Consider the following 24665-nt stretch of genomic DNA (forward strand, 5'->3'; position numbering starts at 1 on the left):
TTTCATACCTATTAAGAAATATTGTTCAAGGTTTAGGCCTAAATCGTTATCAAATGAACTAATGAGACTCATAATAGAGAAGAAAAATGCATGGGATGCATATAAATTATCAAGCAACTCAGAAGCCTATGGCAGATATAAGTTAGTCTGTAATCAGGTCACAAAGGAGGTTAGGCAGGCGAAGGCAGATTACGAGAAATCCTTGGCAAAAGGTGCTAAGAAAAACAGCAAGGATTTCTTTACTTATAAAACTCTAAAAGGAAGGGGATGAATCTGATTGGTCCATTTGACATTGAGGGTTCAACTGTTGATGATCCTTCTCAGATAGCAAACAAACTGAATGAGTATTTTGCATCTACATTCACACATGAGGAATTATTAAGGTTTGAAAATGGCAGAAGGTTATCAAATTGTAGCAGGGTACTTAATGATTTTGTAATAACTGAGAGCAAAGTGGAGGAGAAATTGTTGAAGTTAAACATAAGAAAAGCACCTGGGGTGGATGGTATCTATCCAGTTATATTAAAGGAGGTGGCAAAGCAACTAAGCAAACCCTTAGCCATAATTATGTGAGCATCCTTGGACTCAGGGGAGGTTCCCATGGACCGGAGATGTGCAAATGTATCCCCAATTCATAAAGGGGGATGGAAGGGTGACACGAGTAATTACAGACCAGTTAGTTTAACTTCTTTTCCAGGTAAAATAATGGAGTCACTGGTTAAAGATGCAATGCAGGATCATCTAGACAAGACTGCAACAATAATTCAGACACAGCATGGGTTTGTTAAGGGAAAGTCTTGTCTGACAAATTTGATTGGTTATTATGATGTGGTTACAAAGGAACTGGATGCAAAAAATAATTTTGATATCATATATTTGGATTTCAGGAAAGCTTTTGACACTGTTGCGCATGGAAGACTACTGTACAAATTGGAGCACAATGCTATTAATGGTAAGTTGCAACAATGGATAAAAGGATAATTAAGTGGGAGAAGACAGAGTTTGGTAATAAATGGGTGCTGCTCTTCGTGGACTAATGTTATTAGTGGAGTCCCACAGGGTTCGGTGTTCGGTCCACTGTTGTTTTGTATATTTATCAATGATATTGATGAAGCTATATATCAGGCTTAGTGTTGAAGTTTGCAGATGATACAAAGGTTGGCAGGGTTGTTAATGACAGTAATGGCAGTGTGCTACTGCAACAGGATCTAGATAATTTGGGCAGATGGGCTAAGAAGTGGCAACTGAAGTTTAACCTTGACAAATGCAAAGTACTTCATATGGGTAGAAGTAACCCGAGAGAAAAGTACCAATTGTGTGGTACTACACTTAAGGTGGTAGAAAATGAAAAAGACCTGGGAGTAATTTTGCAGTCAGATATGAAGTTTTCTGAGCAATGCAGATAGGCTGCCAGAGCAGGTCATGGGTTTTGTCAATGATATATAGGAATTTTGCTAGCAGGGAAAAGGAGGTGATTGTCCCTCTGTATAAGGCAATGGTCAGGCCACGCCTTGAGTACTGCGTACAGGTCTGGAGGGTCTCATTTTTGGAAGGATGTAGATTTGTTTGAGCATGTACAGAGAAGGGCAACAAGATTGGTGAGGGGAATGACGGGATCCTCTTACCAAGAGAGGCTTAAGTTCTGCAAACTGCAGTGGCTGGAGACTAGGCACCTGCGCGGTGATCTGATTGAGGTGTATAAGGCCTTGAATGGGTTGAGCACACTGAATTCTGACGGGAACCTTCCACTTGTTCAGATTACGAACCTAAGGGGGTCATGCATAAATTCAAATTAAGAAAAGACAGATGTAGAATAGATGTGCGGAAATTTGCCTTTAGCCAGCGGGTGGTTAATTGCTGGAACAAACTTCCATTTGTCGTTGTGGAAGTTGATAGGTTGAATAAATTTAAGGAGGAACTGGCCAGGCATTTGGAGGGAATGGTGTGATTTTTTTTTGGCTGATGCCGCATAAGCTCATACACTTGCTTTCTTGCATCACATGCCACTACTACTACTACTACCACCACCATAAAATGTTAAAAAATGCAGCTCATAGCAAAAGAAAGAAAATGGCATAATTTGCTCATGTACATTATAAAATCGTACATTGAAGTGGTGGTCCTTATGTTCCTAACTGCACATGACTCATTTTAGGAACACTCAATGTGTCTGTTCACATGAAATCTACAGTATGCTGAACTGTGAGTTATAGATAGTGTTGCTGTTCTAAAATTTCTGACATCATAGAATTACCCAGAAAAAGCTAATAACAATTTAGAAACTCTGCAAAATATTTGCATATTATTTCTTAAATGTTTTCACAATATTAATTAGCACAAAAACAAATAACTTTCCTGCTTAATATCTACCAATACTGTGATTTACTTCCGTTTTCAGTAGTACGTTTCGAGAAAATATAAAAGAAATACCAGATTATGACAATCATCAATGTGGAGCTATCGACAAAAATTATAAAGAAAAACACTTCACTGTAAATTTATTAAATGTAGGGATCTGAACAATAACAGAGAATTTAGAGATAACCATATGTTATGATCTCTTCTTGAAGACCTTTGACTATATTTCATAAGGTGAGACAGTTAATACAAATTTATTAATAAAATATTGTTTTACTACTAAGAGACAGGGTAAAGTTATGTCAATAGAAGAAAAGATCATTATATTAGATGAATTAAATAGTGAGAATACAGCTTCCACGTTTGTTCAGAAAAATGGTGTTAAGAATGAACTGTTTGTTTTATGAAAAAGGGCCAGGATAAAATTAGGATAAGTGTTTGTTTTTAGTAGATTCAAAAAACTATAGTAACACCTGTAACAGGTAAGTTAAGTGTTTATCTCTGCCACTACTCGTAGGTAAAACTACTGCTTGCTGAGTTTAACCTTATGCATATTTATTTATATATATATATATATATATATATGAATTAAATATGATTTAATTCATATATATTCATAAATATTAAATGAATTATATATGATTTTTATGCAGAAATAGGAATTCTTCCTATTTCTGCATAAAAATCTACGTTTCTGTATTTTACAAGTTTGTTTCCTATTCCAAATGAGATTGGTTAACTACAGCCTCAACTAAGAAATTCCTTATGGTCACTGAATCTGGACACATCAATAAATGTGGCAGATGGCAATGTATCATGCGAACAAAGCTGCTAAAGCAAATTTCATTATAATCACACAAATAGAAATCCAGCAATTATTATTATTATTACTCTCCCCCTGTACAATTTGTATGAAAAAATGAAATTCATAGATTAAATGTAGTTTTAATTCAGCATTGTTAGCTTTAGACAGTCCATTCATGCTTCATGTATGCATGAATGGACTATGCAAGACCCGTGAATATGATGTCTCTTGGGACAAGATGCATATATGTACAGAGAGAAAAGAGACTTAAAGAATAAAAAGTGACATGGAAGGATAGTAATAAACATTATACAACTGTAATTTAACTAAAGGTAGTTTAGAGAAGGTAAACCTAGAGTTTATTAAGTGTTCTATAAAGTTATAATCTTAGTAATTAATCGATAAGATAACTATATTTACTTTTCATTTCTATTAACAAAGAATGAAAGTATCATTCAATTTAATGCATGCTTCGAGTTTTTCTGTATTTACAGTGAACACCATAGTGAGACACCACTGAATTAAAGAACAAATGAAAGTTCTGCACCTACGAATACAGCTGTCATTTTGAAGGTAAGTTTTGGTGCATGGGGATCAAAATCAACAATGTGTACCATTTTTTTTTCTTCTGAAAATCAAGGAAAAGGCTAAAAGTATTTACAAACATCTGAATGCAAAGATGGGTGTAACGAGAGGAAGTTCTATTCCAAGCAATGAGTGGTTCAGCCAATTAAAAAGCTAGTACAAATCTGTATAATATAAAAGCAAATGGTGTATAATGTAAAAGTAAAGGCTGAGTAGAGGCTTCCGTAGTCGAGTGGTCAGGAGCGGGAGTGCAGTAGCACACGCTCTTTGAATAGACTGGGGTTCAAGCCCCCTGACTGCTAAATACGGTCGATCTGTCAACCCACACTGGACCAGTGTGGCAGATTATGGTCCATTCCCCTCAGAATGAATTGTTGAGGAGGCTTCCATCCTGTAGTGGGTTGATAATGGCTGCAGTTTACCTTTTTTTTTTTTTTTTGTGGTGATACAGTGGCAGCAGAGGAATTTACAAAAGTGCTGGCTAATGTAACTAAGGAGGGTGGTTATTTAATGGAGCAAGTGTTTAATGTGATGAACCTAGGTTATTTTGGAAAATAATACTTGTGTGTATAATTCTAAAAAACAATGCCAGGTTTTAGTTTGAATTTGTTAATAGAAATTTAAGGTTGCTAATATCAATAAAAATCATATCTTCACATACCTATTAAACTGACCTCCTCGTTGACCACGCCTAGTTTGTAATGTCCTTGGTACCATTGAAAATGTAATTTGGATGTTCATTGATCGTCCTGAATAAATATGATATAAAGAAATATTTTCTTAAGCAACAATGAAAAATACATCTTATTTTATGAAGAAAACACACAATATTTATTAAATGCATATTTATTTTAATCACACTTAACAATAGGGAAAAAAATTATTTAAACCTGTATATTTTTGGAAAATTTCCCATTTATTTCATTCACACTGGGTTGCAACTATCCCTAGTCCAACTATTACTAAAACTACATCTTAAGGAATAAATGTAATCAGTTTATAATTAAAATAAACAGAATTAAGGGCTAACCACTGTTCAAAATGAACAATGTTAGCCTCCACAACTGACCAGAAACCCAATAATTATCTGACCAATATGCTTTTAAGCAAATTCAAAAAAACTCAAATTAATGTTTCAACAACACCAAAGCATATCACTCGTGTCCACATAGTTCATTTTGTCAGTAGAAGTGTCTGTCAACTGATTTGTATATTGTGCAGGCTGAAAAAAAAAAAAAAAAAAAAAACACACACAACTGACCCCCCCCCCCACGATCTAGGTACTACAATCTCGACTGATGACAGAAATTACTGTAATTGTCAAAAGGAATTGAACTTAGACTGCTCCAAACGAGTAGCAGACATGCTTTTAAGCAGCAAATTTTTGTTATCCATAAGAGGTTTGATTCCATGTTAATTCTGGTAAGAGATGCTTATTATGAGCCAATTTGAAATTATGCTCTTTGGCATTTCAGTATTCTGCAATACTACAAATAATTTTAGACTGGAATTGTAAAAAATCCACTTAATTGTTGAAAGATTATATTTATTTTAAATTGAATTATAATTTGTAATGTGGAATACAAGGCCAAACAAAAGTTTTATTTTTATAATCTAAATGAGAAATTATCAATAGTTTAGTAAGCGGCCAAACCGTGTGTGGTGCACGCTAATTCAGAATAAAATTAAAATTAATTTTTTTTATACACTGGGAAAGCATTAAGATCAGAGTTATTTTGGAATATGGAACTCCATACCTTCTCACTGACTACCCAATGGGTCACATTTATACTTTTAAATCAAATTAGCCAGGTGCATAATTTAGCAACTGGATTATATATTCTCTAAATGCATGAGACAGCTTGTATTCTATGTATTAAATGTATACTTCATTTAAATCAGCACATACATTTCAATGTATTTTTTATAGGGACTCTGTACTGCAACACTTCAATCCCTTGTTCAGTCTAGATTCCAGAAGGACTTCACGAGTTTAGTATTTTTTTGCATCAAAGACAAAAATTATTCTGGAGCTGAGAAAAAAAAAAAAAAAAAAAAAAGCTAGAGCACACTGTGATATTAAATAAAACAAAACAAAAAAAAAAAAAAAAACTGAACAAAGATTCCTAATAATAAAATAATTTTTTCTATGAAGATGATAAAGATAATAAAGCACTCAAACCTACGTTGGTATTTTCTTACCACTTCTTTAGTGACTGCAAAAAGACAGCAACTAAAGGTCATTATTATGGAATTCTTAAAATTTTTAGTAGAATTAAAATTTTTTATAGTAGAATTAAAAGATTTAGTAAATGAAACTTAAATCTAATTCGAAGTCTTTTGTTTAAGGTTCATTTTTATATAAGTAGGGAACAATAAGACATAAATGCCAACTGTCTGCAATATCACCATCACAAAAGGTCACTTCAGTCACAAGAACTTGTTGATTTCTTTATCAGTGAAATATATATATACAGTAAACCCCCGCTATTCACGGGGGTTACGTTCCTGACAAATACCGTGAATACCGAAAACGCGAATACTGAGTTATGGCTCCCATAGTAATAAAGGGGTTCCACTCCAAAGTATGAAATATATAAGAAAAACTAGTCTAAAATTTTGCCTATGTATGTATTATATGTACCTTCATAATATGACTATGTACATAGTGAAATGCAAGCATATGGCATCGAAATGAAAATAAGAAACAATTTAATATTAAATGTAATATTTATTAGAAATTTCAAACAAATCTTTCAAACCAGCGCCTTTGCTAGCAAAAAAAACTTATCCCGCCAGTGCTATCACCAGTTTCGCTAAAAAAAATTATCCCGCTAGTGCTATCACCAGTTTCGCTAAAGTGTTGATAAAGGAGTTTTGCCTTTTCCCGAATGATGAGTGAACTTAACGGAATTTTATTTTGAGTTCGGTCTTCTATCCACAGATTTAAAGCTCTTTCCATTTTTTCTAATTTAACATCACGAGTTACAGAGCAAATTTTTGAAGCAATTAGCGCGTTTTTACGGACACTACGGCGGATTTTTTCTTCCGATTTTTTGATTGATTGTACCGTTGACTCATTGATTTTATAATGTTTTGCCACTGAGGAGACACTTTCACCATTAGAAATTTTATCTAATAACTCAATTTTATTCACTAATGTCATCACCTTCTTTGATATTTTCACATGTCTCTTGTGATTCATAGCCATATTTTTGTAGGGGTTAGAAAGAACTTGTCCACAATAAAGTCGCTTTCTTCCGTTAACACACTCGAAAAAGTCTGTTTTACATTGCAAAACGGTAGATTTATCATTTTTGTAAGCATATCAATTTATAAATTGATAAATTTATTCAATTTATAAGCATATAGATTAAAAGCAAACGACGAAACCTTCCATGACAAGCGCATAACACATACTGAACAAGGATTAGCGAGAAACATTCACGCTCGCGATTTTGTCACCCCCAGTGAACGTTGTTTTGACTGGGAAAGATAATTTTAGCCACGCCCACGTTTTTTTATGGCGGAAAATATTCACGGCGCTTTAAAATTCACATTTTTTTGGGTTTCATTTTATATTAAATCGGCGATCGCGAATACAGATACCGCGAATAGGGGTTTACTGTATATCATATGTACTCAAATCATCAAGCTTGCTAACATTTGCAGTAACCATTTATTGTTCACCAATGCTATACGACTACTTGACAATAAATTTATTAAAAACAGTATCCCGATCTATTTTATCAACTACACTTTTAATATTGTTGCCTACCAATTTATCAAACTTAAATTTGGTTATAATACACTTTAATCAGGTCAGTTCTAGCGAGTATTTGTACAGTTGTAATATTATATGGTAGTATTTCCACTATTTGGAGAGTAATAACTTCACACGATTCCCTATGGAATGATCCCTTTGTTCCTTTACTCACCAAGTTTCTTAACTTTTCTATAAACATCTACTTTATATGTTTAATAAAATCTGCAAGAAATCACATATAATTATAAGTTACTGTCCTTTACGAAACTTTTATTAACAAATCATATTTTGTTTTCAAGTACTGATGCAAATAGAGTTTTACAACTTATAAGTTTCTTTGATTTTTCAAGTACTTTTATTTTGAATTCCATTTAATATACCTCCATATTTACTATTGTCACCTTATCATTTTATCTCCAGCATAGCTTTTACTACTCATCCTTTTGAATACTTTGTTTGTTTGTTTGTTATTTGGTTTTTAGGAGCATTAGCGACGAAGGCCATATTGCTCCGGTATATGCGGTGGTCATTCCCTGACCTTTCCGCATCCTCCGTATTTGGTGGTGACGGGCTCGAACCCCGGTCTAATTAAAAAGCGTGTGCTACGCACTGCTGCTCCTTCCCACCTGGCTACGGAGGCACCAACCTTTTGAATACCAAACAGCACTGTCACCTAAGAATTTTATTGTGTTCATGACCTTTTGCTACCCAACAATTTATACTGCTTATCACTGTTGGACCACATTAGGATCTATTCACCTCTGTCATCATTGAATTTATTCATCATTCGCAGAGTTAAAATCTGCACCTGTCCACTTCCAATTAGGTGAATAGCTTTATCTTGAATATTCAGTATAATTTTCACTTACTGTAGTAAGTCCACTTATGCATTCTTTTTATCCTTTTCCAGCTAAGGATTTTATATTACTCTGGACAATTCTAATTTGGATTTTTAATATTCACGTACTAATATATATATAAATAGGTGACTGGCAAATATATATTTGCCAGTTGCCTATTTGCATTATAATCTACTTATATCTCCTCCAAACCTTTCACCTTGATATATGTGAACAGTTCTAAATTGGATTATAAAATAAGTTTGGTTGAATATCTCTATCTTGTATCATCAATATAATGTTTATTTACTGTAATAAGGCCTCCCTTATAGTCTTCATAACATTTATTGCAATATAACTCTACCATTTGGAGAATTATTCTTGAACTATGTTCAACCTGTAGGTAATTTTTATCTTTTCCAGCTAAGGATTTCATGTTATTCATTGCATGTTAAAAACTGTTCACTTTGATATATGTGAACAGTTTTAACTTGGAGTTTAAATTATCTTTATGTACATGTACTCTAATAAGGCATTACTTATACCAACTCCATAGTTTTTGATACATGATGGCCATACAATTTGACCCTAAATCTATTCATTTTTGCTGGCATTCATTCTATATACTCCTTTTTGCATGCTTGAACCCTTGGCAGCTATTTCATTACTTCTTGAAACACTGGACCTATCTGCATTATAATTTCTGCTGTATGTATAGCTTCTGCTGCCCAATGCTCCATTTATGTATCTCTACACACAGCTTTCTTTCAAATCCGATTTTTCACTATAAATTATTATGAGTCGGTAAAACTGTCCCTATATGTTAATGCTTTAGTTAGATTGATCCACTCAACAGAATATGTTCTCACTGTAATTTCCCGCTTCTTCTCTCTGCTATGCATTACTTGAATATTCCAGGTATCTACTTTATATGCTATTTTAGCAACTATTTACTTATTCATAACGCTTTCGGTTTTTTTTTTTTCTGGATCTTATTTTTCGACTTCCTACAATGCAAGTATTTGGTATTAGTCTCTTTTTATTACTAATACTTACATAGTCAGGGTCCTTACTAAAAGGATGGGCTTTACGATCCCAGCTAACCCACTTCTAATATCTTTTTCTTAACTTTTTATCTTTATACTTTCTACTTCTTCCCGTTCGTAAAACTATTAATGCAATACGAGGGTGATACAAACCCTCATACTATCCTTAATCTCTCGCTATCTTTGCCTTTATTTATTTAGATACACTTTTGTCCCTTCCCTATCCTCAATTCACTCCCTAACCTCAAACCATTTGCCTGCACTAAATTCTACATACAAATTCTACCAAATTATATTCACCAAACTTCTATTTGCATTTTCTACCTGACTACTTTATCTGAATCTTATTATCTGCTAATTTTTTTTTTTTTTTTTTTAACATTGTAAACACAGTTTTTAATTTTTATTTCTACTTTAATTCACCTTAATTTATTTTATATAACATACACTGCATTGGGACTGCCTTGTCCATACTTTGTGAGAGTTATATTGCTTTCTCTTTTGATCCCACTTACTTTATTCTTAAATTTCTTCTCTTCCACAGTTATAGATAAGTACAGAAATGCAATCCTTGATGTAGGATCAGGTGTAGTCCTCTGATGAAATACCTGATCATATATATGAACATTTACTTATGCTAACATCAGATTTAATTGCATATTTGCTCTAACCCTTTCTTTCGACTTACAGTTTTCCACCCATATATGATGCTTGCTACTATTGCTTTTATTAATTTAATCACTTTTACTTTACAGGTCATTCCTCTCTAATTGGCTTTACAAATTCAGCCTATAATTTTACTTAATTCATTATAACATATAGGATATTCACATTCTTTCTTTCTTTTTCACAACTTCTCATATTTCTGCTATCCTTTTCCTATTAGCTTTTGGCATTTTGTGTAATTTACACTTCCATCTTCACACTTAACTGACTTATTATTTCAAGCCTACACATATAAACTTTTGCATCCTTTGTTGTTGCTTTGTGCACTTAGGTGCATTTGTCTTATATTATTTATTTTTATTTTTCCACTATTATTTCACAATTTAACCCTTTATTATACTTCACACACACACACACACACACACACACACACACACACACACACACACACACACACACACACACACACACACACACACACACACACACACACACACAGGTTTACTTAATTTTGTTGCCAGGTAGCTTGGTGGACAACAGTCTAAGGGATTTTCTATATAAAGATATAGTCACACTTGGTTAAAGTGACTCTTGGAAATTACTTCAAAAAAGAATTCAGCTACACACACACTAGAAAAAAAAAATATGAATCTTTATTCTGCAACTAATCGGGACACCTTTATTTATATACAGTAATTTATCGCTAATCCAGATTAATTGGGGGGAAGAGGTCATCTGGATTAAGTGATTAGTGAAGCAAAAGATAGCCTTAAAAGACAAAAAAAAGAACACAAATAAATGGAAATTTAAGGACAGTGGTAGCAGTGAACAAGGTAAATGTTGAAAGTGATCACAGAATCGTAAGATGCACACTTGATATAGATGTAAGAAAAGAAAGGAAAAAACTGACTCAAGTAAATAATACGGAGGTCTTTGAGATAACAGAAAAGGAGAAAAAGCATTATGTACTGGAACTTAAGAACAAGTTTGAGCTTCTGCAGACTGCTCAGGACCAGATATCGACGAGGAATATTACAACTTTCTGAAAGTGATAAAGCCCAAGAAACCTATAGGTAAAAAGAAATCCAAAGAAGAAAAAATTAGTCAAGAAACACTTATCATGATGAACCAAAGACGACAAATGAAGAGCAAGATAAACACTGACAAGGAGAAAATTGAGTATACTGAGTTATGCAAAGTCATTAGAAAGAGACTCAGAGAGGATGTAAGAAGATTTAACACAAGAAAAGTAGAACAAGCATTAAGGGAAAACAAAGGATTTAAATCAGCAGCCATGAGCAGTAATACAGAAAGATAAAATAATATTGAAACTGAACAATAGCGATGGTGTACTTATAAATAACAGAGAAGGCATAATAGAGAATTATACGAGGAGCAAGGGAATGATGCCAGCAATGGGTAAGTTGGATCGCAAATTAGTAACACATACAACATACCCGATATCCTTCCTGATGAGGCAGAACATGCGTTGAAGAAAATGAGGAATCAGAAAGCCCCGGGGGAAGATGAAGTTACTGTAGAGTTGTTAAAATTGGGAAGAAGAGACACGACACAAAAACTGGCAAGACTCTTCACAAAATGCATTAGAAAAGGTGTGACTCCTAAGGAGTGGAATAACGCAATCATAGTTTTGCTGCATAAGAAAGGAGATAAATCAGAAATTAGAAATTATAGACCAATTAGCTTGTTATCCCACATCTGCAAGTTGTTCACAAGGGTCATTACTAACAGATTTGAAAGAATACTTGATGAGAATCAACCGAAAGAGCAAGTTGGCTATAGGACAGGATTCTCAACTCTGGATCACCTTCACGTAATATCACAGCTAATGGAGAAAGCAAATGAACATAAAACACCATTATGCCTGGCATTTGTGGATTATGAAAAGACATTTGACTCCATACAGCATAAGGCAATGTTCCGGGCACTGGAAAGACAAGGCATAGATACCCCATACATTATGATTTTGAAGAACATATATGAGACTGCTACCTCCTTTATTAGACTAGACAAAGACAGTACCAAATTTAAAATTGAGAAAGGAGTTCAACAAGGGGAGACCAATATCTCTGAAGTTGTTTACTGCTGCCCTTGAGGAAGCTTTCAGAAGATTAGACTGGTTGCAGAAATGAGTCAATGTGAATGGAGAGTACCTAAACCATTTACAGATGACACTGTGGTCATAAGCCACGATCCTAAAGAATTAGAGGAAAATCTTAATTAGTTATGCAGAGTTAGTAAGGATTTTGGACTAAAGATGAATATGGCTAAAACAAAAGCAATGATCAACAAGTATGCCACAGAAAGGGATATGATTGAAGGAGCAGTAATTGAAAAGGTGGAGTCATACTTATCTGGGACAAGTCATTAGCTGTAATAATGATAAATGGTTGGAAGTCAAGAGAAGAATAAATTTTGGATGGATAGCATTCAGAAAATATAGTCACATACCGAGGAGCAATATCCCAACTTGTCTGAAACGTAAAATAATGAACCAATGTATACTCCCCACCATGACTTATGGAAGTGAAACCTGGGCACTCACCAAAAGAATGGAAGAGAAGCTGAGAACTACACAGCGAAGAATGGAATGAATTATATTGGGACTCAGACTGTTAGATAAGAAGAGAAACACATGGATTAGGAAGCAAATACAAGTAAAGGACATTCTTATCAAAACTAAAGAACTAAAATGGTCTTGGGCAGGACACATAGCTTGAAGACATGATGACAGATGGACTAAGAAAATAACAGAATGGTACCAAAGAGGAGCTATAAGAAAACCTGGAAGACAACGACGGAGATTGACAGATGAAATTCACGAGTTTGTGGGTAGTAAATGGATGGCCATTGTACAAAACAGAAGGAACTGGAAAGTTGCTGGAGAGGCCTTCATCCTGCAGTGGATTCAAAATGGCTGATGATGATAGGGGTGATGAAAATAAATAAATATAAAAAAATAATATATATATATCACTGTACAGCCTTTATTTAAAAACTATAAAAATACATACATTAATCCACCAATAGATGGATAAATGTATTGTCTTTTTATATTTTTCACAGCAACAATCAAGTGGCATTGGCATGTGATGCCAACGCAATTTGATCATCGCTGTGAATGCCACTTAAATACAGCTTCTTCCAAGCAACACTTCTTTTGGCTTTTTTAAATGTCTGTCTATTTGATACACTGCTTTTACCACTACCACGAATTTTAAAGCAAATGTTGTTATAAATTCGTTTTGTTTTTTAATATCTGATGCAATCTGTTGGCCAATACCAAATTCTTCAGCAATACCATTTTCAAGTTGTTCTATCAATTTGATCTTGTTAATGATAGTTAAAGTTGCACGTTTCCTTTTTAATGCACTTTTTAATTCTTTAGAACCCATAATTATATAAAATAGGTTGACTTAAGTACATATATCTCAGAGTCAACAACAATACTGAACAACACGCATTACAGTGTAATGTATATTCAGCCCCCCCTCTCTCTCTCTCTCTGCGCAGAGTTACTCATCCACCTTCCTAAATTCCACGTGTCTTTCAAAGTACTCTGTGAACAGAATTTGTCATATTTCGATCTGGATTAACTGTAATCGGATTAGTGAGGGCTTACTGTAATTGTACAACACGCAAGACAGTGTAACATATATTCCGCCTCTCTCTGCGCAGTCAGAATTATTCATCTACCTTCCTAAATTCCATGTGTCTTTCAAAGTACTCTGTGAATAGAATTTTTCATATTTCGATCAGGATTAACTGTAACTAGATTAGCGAGGGCTTACTGTAATTATAACTGTTCTTCTAGCAAAATACTAAGTAGCTGTGACAAAGTTGAAGAAAGAGGACTTTGTTGCTGAATAGCTCTCCAGCATATCCTCAATAAGACTGAGATCAAGTGAATGTGGAAGCCAAGGAAGATGGTGGAAATCTGTGTCATGTTCTCTAAATCATCCTTGAATGATTCTGGCACAATGTACTGTCATTCATAAAGTGGCCATCACCTGCAGGGTTCAGTGACGTAGCCCAGTGGTCAGGAGCGAGAGTGCATAGCACGCGTTCCTTGAGTGGACCGAGGTTCAAGCCCGTGACTACTAAATACGATAAATATTTGTATTGACGATTTATTGTAAACTCTACTGACTTGGTTGTCCTGCCGGAGTATAAACAGAAAATTTATTTTTTAGATCAGATACAAAATTCAGGTACTCCCTGGATGACATTCGACCTTCCACCAGTATCAGCGGACTCACTCAACGCCAAAAAAAAAAAAAAAAAAATCCTTGGTTATAATGTCATTTAAAAACTTCATAAGTTATAATGTCTAACATTTCAGTTTTCCAACACACCTGACATCGTCTCAATAGTATGTCAGCAAATATTCTTGCATCCCTTCTATTTAAGGGCATCTCATTCCTGTAAAAACACCCTCTTCTGTTAACAAGCATAAACCATGATGAAACAAATCTATCCCATAAGACTTGCACAGCCTCTCCAGGGGGCTGAATTGATTGACAAGGCTCTCATTATGTATTCCTTCCTATCATTAGCATTAGCAGAGGCATTTGATGCAAGAAAGCAAGCTTATGCAGCATCAGCCAAAAAAAAAAAAAAAAAACCACTTCCACTTCACCCCTCTGTTCGTTCAAAATACCTGTCCAGCTGAGCCTTAAACTTATTTAGGCTATCAACTTCCACGACAAGGGTTGGAAGTCTGTTCCGCCAACCAACCACCCACTGGCTAAAGGCAAATTTCCGCACGTCTATCCTACATCTGTCTTTCCTCAATTTGAATTTATGCCCTCTCAGGTGATTATTCTGAGCGAGAGGAAGAATCCCATCAGCATTGAGCATGCTCAAACCATTCAATGCTTTATACACCTCTATTAGATCACCTCGCTGGTGCCTAGTCTCCAGACACTGTAATTTACAAAACTTAAGCCTTTCTTCGTAAGAGCACCCCTTTGTTCCATTCACTAATCTTGTTGCCCTTCTCTGTACTCGTTCCAGCAGCTCTACATCCTTCTTGAAATGAGGCCTCCAGACCTGTATACAGTACTCTAGGTGTGGCCTGACCATTGCCTTATACAAGGGAATAATCACCTCCTTATCCCTGCTAGAAAAATTCCTATATATCATTGACAATACACCATGAGCTACTCTTGCAGCCCGTCTGCACTGCTCAGGGAACTTCATATCTGCCTGCACAACCACCCCCAGGTCCCTTTCATTCTCTACCACTGTTAGTGTAGTACCACAGAGTTGATATGTTGCTCTGGGGTTGCTGTTTCCCATGTGTAGTACTTTACATTTGTCAATGTTAAACTTCATTTGCCACCTCTCAGCCCATCTGCTCAACCTTTCCAGATCCTGTTGCAGCAGCATAGTGTCAGTAGTGTCCTTGACAACCCTGCCTACCTTTGTATCGTCTGCAAACTTTGACATTAAGCTTGATATACCATCATCAATATCATTTATGAATACAGAAAACAATAATGGACCCAACACTGAGCCCTGAGGGACTCCACTAATAACATTAGTCCACGATGAGCAGTGTCCATTGATTACCACTCTCTGTCTTCTCCCCCTCAGCCACCCCTTTATCCACAGCAGCAATTTGCCTCCAATGTCACACTGCTCCAATTTGTGCAGCAGACTTCCATGTGCAACAGTATCAAAAGCCTTTCTAAGATCCAAGTATATAATATCAAAGTTATTCCCTGCATCCAGTTCTTTTGTGACTGCATCATAGTATCCAATCAAATTGGTCAGGCAAGACTTCCCCTTAACAAAACCATGCTGTGTCCAAGCTATAACTGAAGCCTTTTCTAAATGATCCTGCAGTGCTTCTTTAACTAGTGCCTCCATTAATTTTCCTGGAACAGAAGTTAAACTCACAGGTCTATAATTGCTTGTGTCAGCCTTTGATCCTCCTTTGTGAATTGGGGTCACATTTGCACATCTCCAGTCTGCAGGTACCTCGCCTGAGTCCAAGGAAGCTCTCATAATTATGGCTAAGGGTTTGCTTACTTCCTCTGCTGCCTCCTTTAATATAACTGGATAGATCCCATCCAACCCGGGTGCCTTCCTTGTGTTTATCTTCAACAGTTTCTCCTCCACTTTACTCTCAGTTATTACAAGATTCTCTAGCTTACTGCTAGAGTTGCATACACCTCTGGCTTTCCCCTCGCTAAATAACTCCTCATGTGTGAATGTCGATGCAAAATATTCATTGAGTTTGTTAGTTACCTGAGCAGGATCATCAACAGTTGACCCATCAATATCAAGTGGACCAATCTGATTCATCCCCTTCCTTCTAGAGTTTACATAAGTACTCTTTGCTGTTTTTCTTTGCATCCCTTGCCAAAGATTTCTCGTACTCTGCCTTCGCCTGCCTAACCTCCTTTGTAACTTGGTTACAGATCAACTTGTATCTATCATAGGCTTCTGTGTCATGTGTTAATTTGTATATATCCCATGCATGTTTCTTCTCTGCCATATGCCTCATCAGTTCATCTGACATCCATTTAGGCCTAAACCTTGAACAATATTTCTTAGTTGGTATGTAAAGCCTAGTAGCTTCCAAGATAAGTTCTTTGAATGCTTCCCATTTTGCATTTGCTGTTGGTAACATCATCAGTTGGTCCCACTGTATAGAATTTAAATACTGTCTCAGTCCATCGTAGTCGCCTTTACGAAAGCAATAACCCTTCCCTTTACCCCTAATGGTAGTTACCTCTTTAAGTAAATCCCACTTCAGCACACTGTGATCACTGCCACCTAGTGGTTCATTTATCTGCAGATTCTTAATGCATGAAGAATCACTGCTGATAATCAAATCAAGAGTATTCCTCCCTCTAGTTGCCTCCCGAACATGCTGATGTAGAAAACAATCATCCAATAAATCCACAAAAGCCTTGCTAGTGTGTGAGTGACCAGCCCCCAAACTCCAGTCAATATCTGGGAAATTAAAATCTCCCATTATAAGACTCTCTGATTTACTGGCCCACTCTATTTCCCTGTACAGTTTCCTATTATACTCATCAGAGTCATTAGGCCTATAGCACACTCCTACTCTCAATTTTGATCTCCCAATGCTTATGTCACACCAAACTGACTCGACACTGCACTGTCCAGCGATGTCCACTGGCTTCACTTCCTTGGATTTTATGTATTTCTTAACTAATAGCATAACCCCTCCTCCAATCCTATCCAGTCTATCCTTTCTGTAGACGTACTCCCCAATGTCCAGGAAGAATTGCAAACACTTTAAAATTTAATCCTAACTCAACTTTTTCTCAATGTCACTCTGTATCTGTTAAGTAAACCCTCAGATATGTTCTTAATATCATTTGTGCCAATGCATACAACAATATCACCTTTTGTGCTCTTAAAAGGTAACTGCCCTGGCAAACATACCCTGGTCCTATTCCTTTTGCACAACATATTTTCAGTTTCCCTCATGATAAGCCATCAACAACAGGTGCCTCCTGAGGGGCCAGCACTTTCTGCCCTAGGGATTGTTGCTGTGTTGCCTGATGCACAAGTGTAGACCCTAGCATATTTTATAAAGCCACAATTCATGGAATTGCCCTCCTCAGTTCTTTCCTGAGCGAGGGCAGCCACTACTTTGAGCTTTTTGCTGTAAATTAAAATTAATTTAATCTGAAAATACCACACTAAACCAAGAGATACCTAATTGCAACAATAACACTACACTATTCACAGATTATGCAACAATAATACATATTATGCTACCAAGATAAATTGTGAAAGCAATTGCACAGCATTATATATTATACTATGTTAAGGGTAAATCATGCTTAACTAACTCAGTAGCTATTTACACAGTTACTCATGAACTGGATGTAGGGAATAATTTTGATATAAAAGATATTTCTTGGCTAAATGCATAAGAGTACGAAGGAGTTTGTTAATGCATAGGTAATGCACACACATTGTTTCTACTACCAAGATAGTTTTAATGCATTGCTTTAATTATATCTCATATTGTGAATACCTTCACAATGGGTTGCCACGGTAGTGAACTACCTCGAATAAATAACACTTCACTTATGGAGAAGACTAAATGTTACTTATTCTCGGCGGATACCACCACCCAGATGGCACTGTTTCAAAGCTTACTGGCTTCTCACCAGTGGGTGGGCAGGTACCTTTCTACATATTCTAAAGTATTTGACACTAATTGTTCAGAATCTTCATCTACACACTAGTTTCATATATAGATGCCTACTTTTGAAAAGCTGAAGATTAGGCATTTGTAGGCAGGAGTTCTTCCCACAAAAACAGGAAGAAAACAGATTTTTTTGGGGGAAAAAACAAGCTCTTTTAAAGTCCACACTGCACTAGAAATTAAACTTAACTGACAAAATTACACACTTTATATTAAAATAGAACCATAGGATCTTTTACTAATATAGTATACTTTTAGCTTACCTAATATTTCTCTGTCTGTGAATTTCTGTTTGGATTGTCTGTTAGACATTTACTGATTTCGATTGTTTCAAGAAAGATACTGTAGCACACTCTGCACCTCTTCAGAAATGTGAAACTCTTCAAAGTTCTGTTTATAACAGTGGCACAACTGTTCAGACTTGGATATCAAGAGCATTTCCAAAACTGTGCCAGAAAGAGTTAAAGAGTTCTGAATTTAGTATTTTTTATATTTTCTCACATGGTTGAATATTCTCTGGCACCACTCAGCACTGCTGTGAGGAATTATTAAAATGCCAAAAATGACTTGGGATAACTTATATTTCATGCTTCCTCGTCAGTTCTCAGACCAAGGACATCAATCCTTGCTTCTTCCATAATAGTATCTGGTAGGTTCTCAGACTGAAATTGATATAATTGATACTGTAAAATATCTATTTCTTTACTTCCAATCATAATGAGAAGTACTAGAATCTTTGCATTTTGTTTTAAGCAAAATCTGTTTGTTTAAATTTGGTTCAAAAAACTTGTTCTCCAAATAGTGTTACTAGACAATAAATTGGCTCTCCAAATACAATTATATTTAAATTAAAGTTAAATAATATTTAGCTTAATGCTTCTGATAACCCAGTTGGACAACTTACTATCTATGAATTCTATTTGGAACTAGTAGAAATTCAACTGTTGTTAAGGAAATGGGTTTTGGTTTTAGGAATTTATGAGAGAAAGTTGCTGCTCACTAAGTTAAAGTTTGCAATTTACCAAATTTATTCATAAAGTCATAGTATGACTTTATAAATAAATTTCATAATGTTTCTATACTATGAGAGTATTAAATATTTGAAGTTATAACACTTTACTGGATCGTATCAGCATCCAAATCATCTCAACAGCACAACTTGTAAATATGCACTAACACTTTGAAATAAAGTTTAACATGTCAAACTGTTTTGACATTCAACACACAGTCTTTGCCCTTGTCTCTTAGTGGCATTCTACAATTGCTGACAAGAAAAGCAGCCTTATTAATTTACTGACAGGGAAGAGCTGTGTTTGGATTGTATTTCTAGACTCTATAGGCAGCGCAAGTTAGGAGCTGAAAATTTGTAAATTTATTTTCTTTGAAAATATATCTAATTATATTAGTTTTTTAAGAGGGAATCATCCCTAGGTTGTATTGTATATGTTGCATTGGAAATGAAAATTTGCAGAATAAAGTTTACATTTTTCTTTTCTTCTCTTTTTTTTTATGGCTGGCACACAATTCTTAGGTTAACTGGCAAACTATTGTCAAATTATTCTCAAACTTATCAAGACCATATTTATTGATAATAAAATTAAGAAAAAAATTCCCAGCATTTTTTAAAAATTCTGATCTTAATGCATATTTAGTATTTTTTGCAAAAAGAAATAGAGGAGAAAAACTGTTTTTGAAAAAAAGACAGAAATTTTTTTGTGGTACCAGCTCTAGTAATAATGGTGAGATAAAGAACAGGCCAGGATTAAAAAAGAAAAGAAAAGATTCTCGATCACAAATCTGGAGAAGTGGCAATTATGTGTAACCATATTTTATATGAGCCAGTGACCAATAAAGAGATATTTTATTTTACAGTCTAATCCAAACCAAGTTTAGATTCCCTAAACTTAGTTTGGATATTTTTATTCTGAAAACCATATTTAAATCAGAAGCTACTGACACCCACACAGTATGTCCCCTAGAAGTTGGGATATGAAAATCAACCAGTACTAACATTTAACTTACAGATGCTTTTCTAAAAAATAACTATCACTATTATGAATGTGAGATTTTTTATATTTAGCATGATTACAATGTCACTGACTATAAGATAAAAAAAATGATGCATGTGCAACAGCACAATAAGCTTCTAAGCATTTCAGTGGAAAATACCCTTTTCAAGCATTTGTGATATTAGCAACAGTAGTAATGGCAGATGATGCAAGAAAGCAAGCTCATATAGCATCAGCAAAAAAAAAAAAAAACTAGTTCACCCGTCCATACCCTCCAAGAATTTGTCTAACTCTCCCTTGAATTTATTCAACCCATCCAATCGCTGGCTGAAAGCAAAATTTTACACATCTATCCTTCAACTTGAATTTATGCCCCCTCATGTGTGTAGTCCCAGCAAGTGGAAGAATACTATTAACATTCAGCTTACTCAATCCATTCAAGGCTTTAAACACTTTAATCAGCTTTCCTCACAGGCAACTGTTCTAAAGACACTGCAATTTGCAGAACCGAAGCCTTTCTAGGCAAGAGTACCCTTCCCTTTTGTTCCCTTCACCAATCTGGTTGCTCTTCTCTGCACCTGCTACCGCAGATCTACATCCTGCTAGCTAGCAAAGTTTCCATATATCATTGACAAAACACCATGAGCTGTCCTGGTAGCAAGCCTGCACTGCTCAGAGAATTTCATGTCTGACTGCACAATTACTCCCAGGTCTTTTTCATTCTGTACTACCCTGAGAGTAGTGCCACACAGTTGATAAGTTACCTTGGGGTTACTGCTACCCATGTATGTGCAGTACCTTGTATTTGTCAATGTTAAACTTTAATTGCCATTTCTCAGCCCTCTGACACAATTTTCCTAGATCTCATTGCAGTAGCTCACCAAACTTTGTATCATCTGCCAAACTTTGTATCATCTGCAAACTTAGACATTAGGCCTGATATACCTTCATCAATATCACTGATAAATATTGAAAACAACAATGAACCCAGCACTGAACCATGACAAACTCCACTAATAACATTAGTCCACAAACAGCAGTGCCCATTGATAACCACTCTTTGTTTTCTTCCACTTAACCATACCTTTATTCATAGCAGTAACTTTCCCTTAATGCTACATTGCTCAAAGGTAGTCATAAATAAATATCTTCTTTATTGCTGCTAAGTACGGTACATGTACTAGTAACAATAATTCTCATCACAGCGACATGGCCAGGAGTTTCATATTATATATGTGATTAAATAGGAAAAAATTACAGTTACATGGGACATTATGAGGTACGCAAAATTAAACATGTAAAAATGAAATTATAATAATAATAGGAAAATATAAAGAGGAACTGAACGTCGTAACCCAGTGTGGAGGAAAAACCCCATGACCTGCCCTGGCAGCCTGTCTGCATTGCTCAGAAAACTTCATATCTGACTGCACAATTACTCCCAGGTCTTTTTCATTTTCTACCACCTTAAGTGTAGTACCACACAGTTGGTACGTTTCTCTGGGGTTACTTCTACCCATATGCAGTACTTTGCATTTGTCAAGGTTAAACTTCAGTTGCCACTTCTTAGGCCATCTGCCCAAATTATCTAGATCCTGTTGGTAGCACACTGCCATTACTGTCATTAACAACCCTGCCAACCTTTGTATCATCTGCAAACTTCGACATTAAGCCTGATATACCTTCATCAATATCATGAACTTAAGCCTCTCTTGGTATTCTGTGTGAACATTAAATTTCAGCTTCGGATCAAAATAGACACCGAGATCCTTATGGCAGGTAACCACTGGAATGAGAGTACCCAAAACCAATGGTTGAATTACTATTGGTTGCTGTTTCAATGAGTAAATCATTACTGCAGATTTTGAAGGATTAAGGTTTAATCCAAACATCTTCAAGTAAGTTGAAAGAGTGGTCAAGTTCTCTGTGATTGAAGACGTAATTGCCATTGGGTTTGCAGACAGTGGGATTAAGGTAAGAAACTTTATATCATCGGCATATATTAGAGCATCATCATGGGGACTCATGAAAGGAATTAGAATGGCTGAGAAAAGAAGGCCAGACAGGATGCCACCTTGTGGGACTTCTGCATTGATTTTTCTTGTAAAGTGGGTCTTCTTCATTGTGAGGTGGACACTTCTATTCCTCAATAAGGCGGTGAAGAAAACTAAGTAGGTCTCCATTAATCCTGAAGAAGAATTGTAGAAAATTGAGAAGGGCTGTGATGTCTAGGCTGTCAAAAGCAGCTTCAATATTGGCGTACACAATAGCTAATTCGGATTTAGTTTCGAAGGCTTGAAGAATTGATGTCTGTGCGGCCATGAGGTTTGTTATGGTGGATCTATTTGCGACTGCGAAATGGAACTGTTTCAGCTTCTGTGGCATCAGCTGTTTGTTTAATGCTGGAAGGAGTACCTTTTCAAGAAGTTTGAGGAGGGTGGAAGAAGTTGAGATTGGTCTGAAATCTTTTAGGCTTGTTGGTGCAGTGGACTCAGAGTATTCATTCCATTCAGCAGGAAAAACTCGTGTGGAAAGAACAGAGTTGTAGATTGAAAGCAATGCATCTAGGATGTAGGGGCTAAGGCATTTAATTATGAAATCAGGTATCTTATCTCGGCCTGCAGTACTATATGAACGCAGGGAGTTAATAGCATATATCAATTGCTGTCTTGTGGTGGAAATTATGGAAAGGTCATCAGGAGGAGCAAGTTCAGAGTTTTGGAGAGGAATTTCAGCAGAGGCGGAATTGGCTTTGAACCTTGAAATGTAGTCCATCTAATTATCTAGATCAAGATTTGAATTAATGAGCATGTCTGGATGAGTATGGCACTTTTCCTTTAGACAAGGTAGCATTGGTGTATCTCTTTATTGCTGATGCTTTGAGTCTGTTGAAAATAGCTCTTGCTCTGGAGTATAGGATTCGATCTTGGGTTGTGCCAGAGCTTTTCCACTGCCTGTGAAGGTACTGCTTGTTGTGGAAACTGCGCGCTAGTTCTTTGGTCTACCAAGCTCTAGTCCTTGAAGAAATGTGTGCGGTTTTGGCTGACACATAGAGGGCGACTGTATTTATCCATCTTGTGATTAGATCAACTGCGAGGATTGGGTCACATCCATCAAGCACATGCCATGGAATAGACTGCACTGCCTCAAGGCACTTTTTGGGATCCAGAAAAGTCGGAGAAAATATGATTTTCTTTTCTACAGATTTTTCTTTCTTATTGCAATTGAAGCTGGGCATAGGCAGAACAAGAAGTAATGCAATTGGGTTGTGATCTGATTTGAAAGACATTTCTGGTGGAATGTCGACTCTGCAAATTCCAGAACGCAGAATCAAGTAGAGGCGATTGGTGCCTCTCGTCGGGTCCTCATTGATAATCTTAAACTTTAATGGGCAGAGATTGTTCACTAGTCTCTGAAGGAAAGGGCTGAGATGGGGTGGAAGGTTAAAATCGCCGCAGAGAATGTGAGTAGCAGAAGGGTGTAACTTACTCATCATCCAGCCGGTAGCATCGTCAATTGTTGCAATATCTGAAGCTGGGGGTATGTAGATTGCCGCTAAATCGATTAAACAGGCATTAAACTTCACAGTCATGAGTACTGCTTCATAAAATAAGGAGTTGCTAGATGTGACGTGCACAAATTTCAGGTTGGAATCGTTGACGAAGATGACAACACCGCCACCTCTAGATTGAGATCTTGATGATGTGAAGAACGATGAAAATCCAGCAGCCGGAGCACAGGCTATTGACTCCTAGTCAGGTTCAAGCCATGTTTCTGATAGACAAATTATATCCGTACTGTTGGACAACAAGAGTTGTTCGAGAGTTTCAAGCTTATTTCGGAGGCTCCAGATATTTTGGTAGAAAACTCTTAAGGGTGAGTTGAAAGGGAATTTTTATAAGTGCTGATCTATTTGTTGATGCTTTTGAACACATCAACAGATTAGGCCTAGTGGAAATTATACTGTTAATTGAAAGTGATTGAAGAGCAGGGTTATGTGGTGTCACATCAGTATATTTATAAGCAGTAGCTGGAGCAAGAAAGTGCTTGGAGCTGGACATGTGGTGCAGTGGTTTTCGACAGTCGAGAGACACTAGTGCAGTTTTGCAATTAGTTAGTCATGCAGGGGGGAGCCGTGTCATCCTTCGGTCTTGCTCACAAGATGAAGGTGAAGTGGATGGTTTTGGGTCTTTCGATTCATAAAAAGGCTGATTAGAGTGCCAACTGGCAACACAGATGTGGATGCAACAGATCTGAATGCCCGACTTTTGCAAAATACTCTAAAGGACGAGTAATTTGGCGTTTTCTTGAGTAATTTTGCAGATACCCTGATATGCAGTTCTTTACTCATTGCCGCCTCAATATCCTCA

The 24665-nt window shown here is 36.1% G+C and overlaps 1 protein-coding gene across 1 annotated transcript in view; it reads right to left on the reverse strand.

The window, feature by feature from the left end:
• Window positions 1-24665, reverse strand: part of LOC150084081 (THO complex subunit 4-A-like) — a 94985-nt gene that overhangs the window by 21701 nt on the left and 48619 nt on the right. The window contains exon 4 of the mRNA XM_090375024.1: window positions 4410-4497. Within this exon, the coding sequence (XP_090231150.1) occupies window positions 4410-4497 (88 nt within the window). The remainder of the gene's footprint in view (window positions 1-4409; window positions 4498-24665) is intronic.

The sequence above is a fragment of the Mastigoproctus giganteus genome, chromosome 6, assembly GCF_048544385.1.
Source record: "Mastigoproctus giganteus isolate SK-2022 chromosome 6, ASM4854438v1, whole genome shotgun sequence".
NCBI lineage: Eukaryota > Metazoa > Arthropoda > Arachnida > Uropygi > Thelyphonidae > Mastigoproctus > Mastigoproctus giganteus.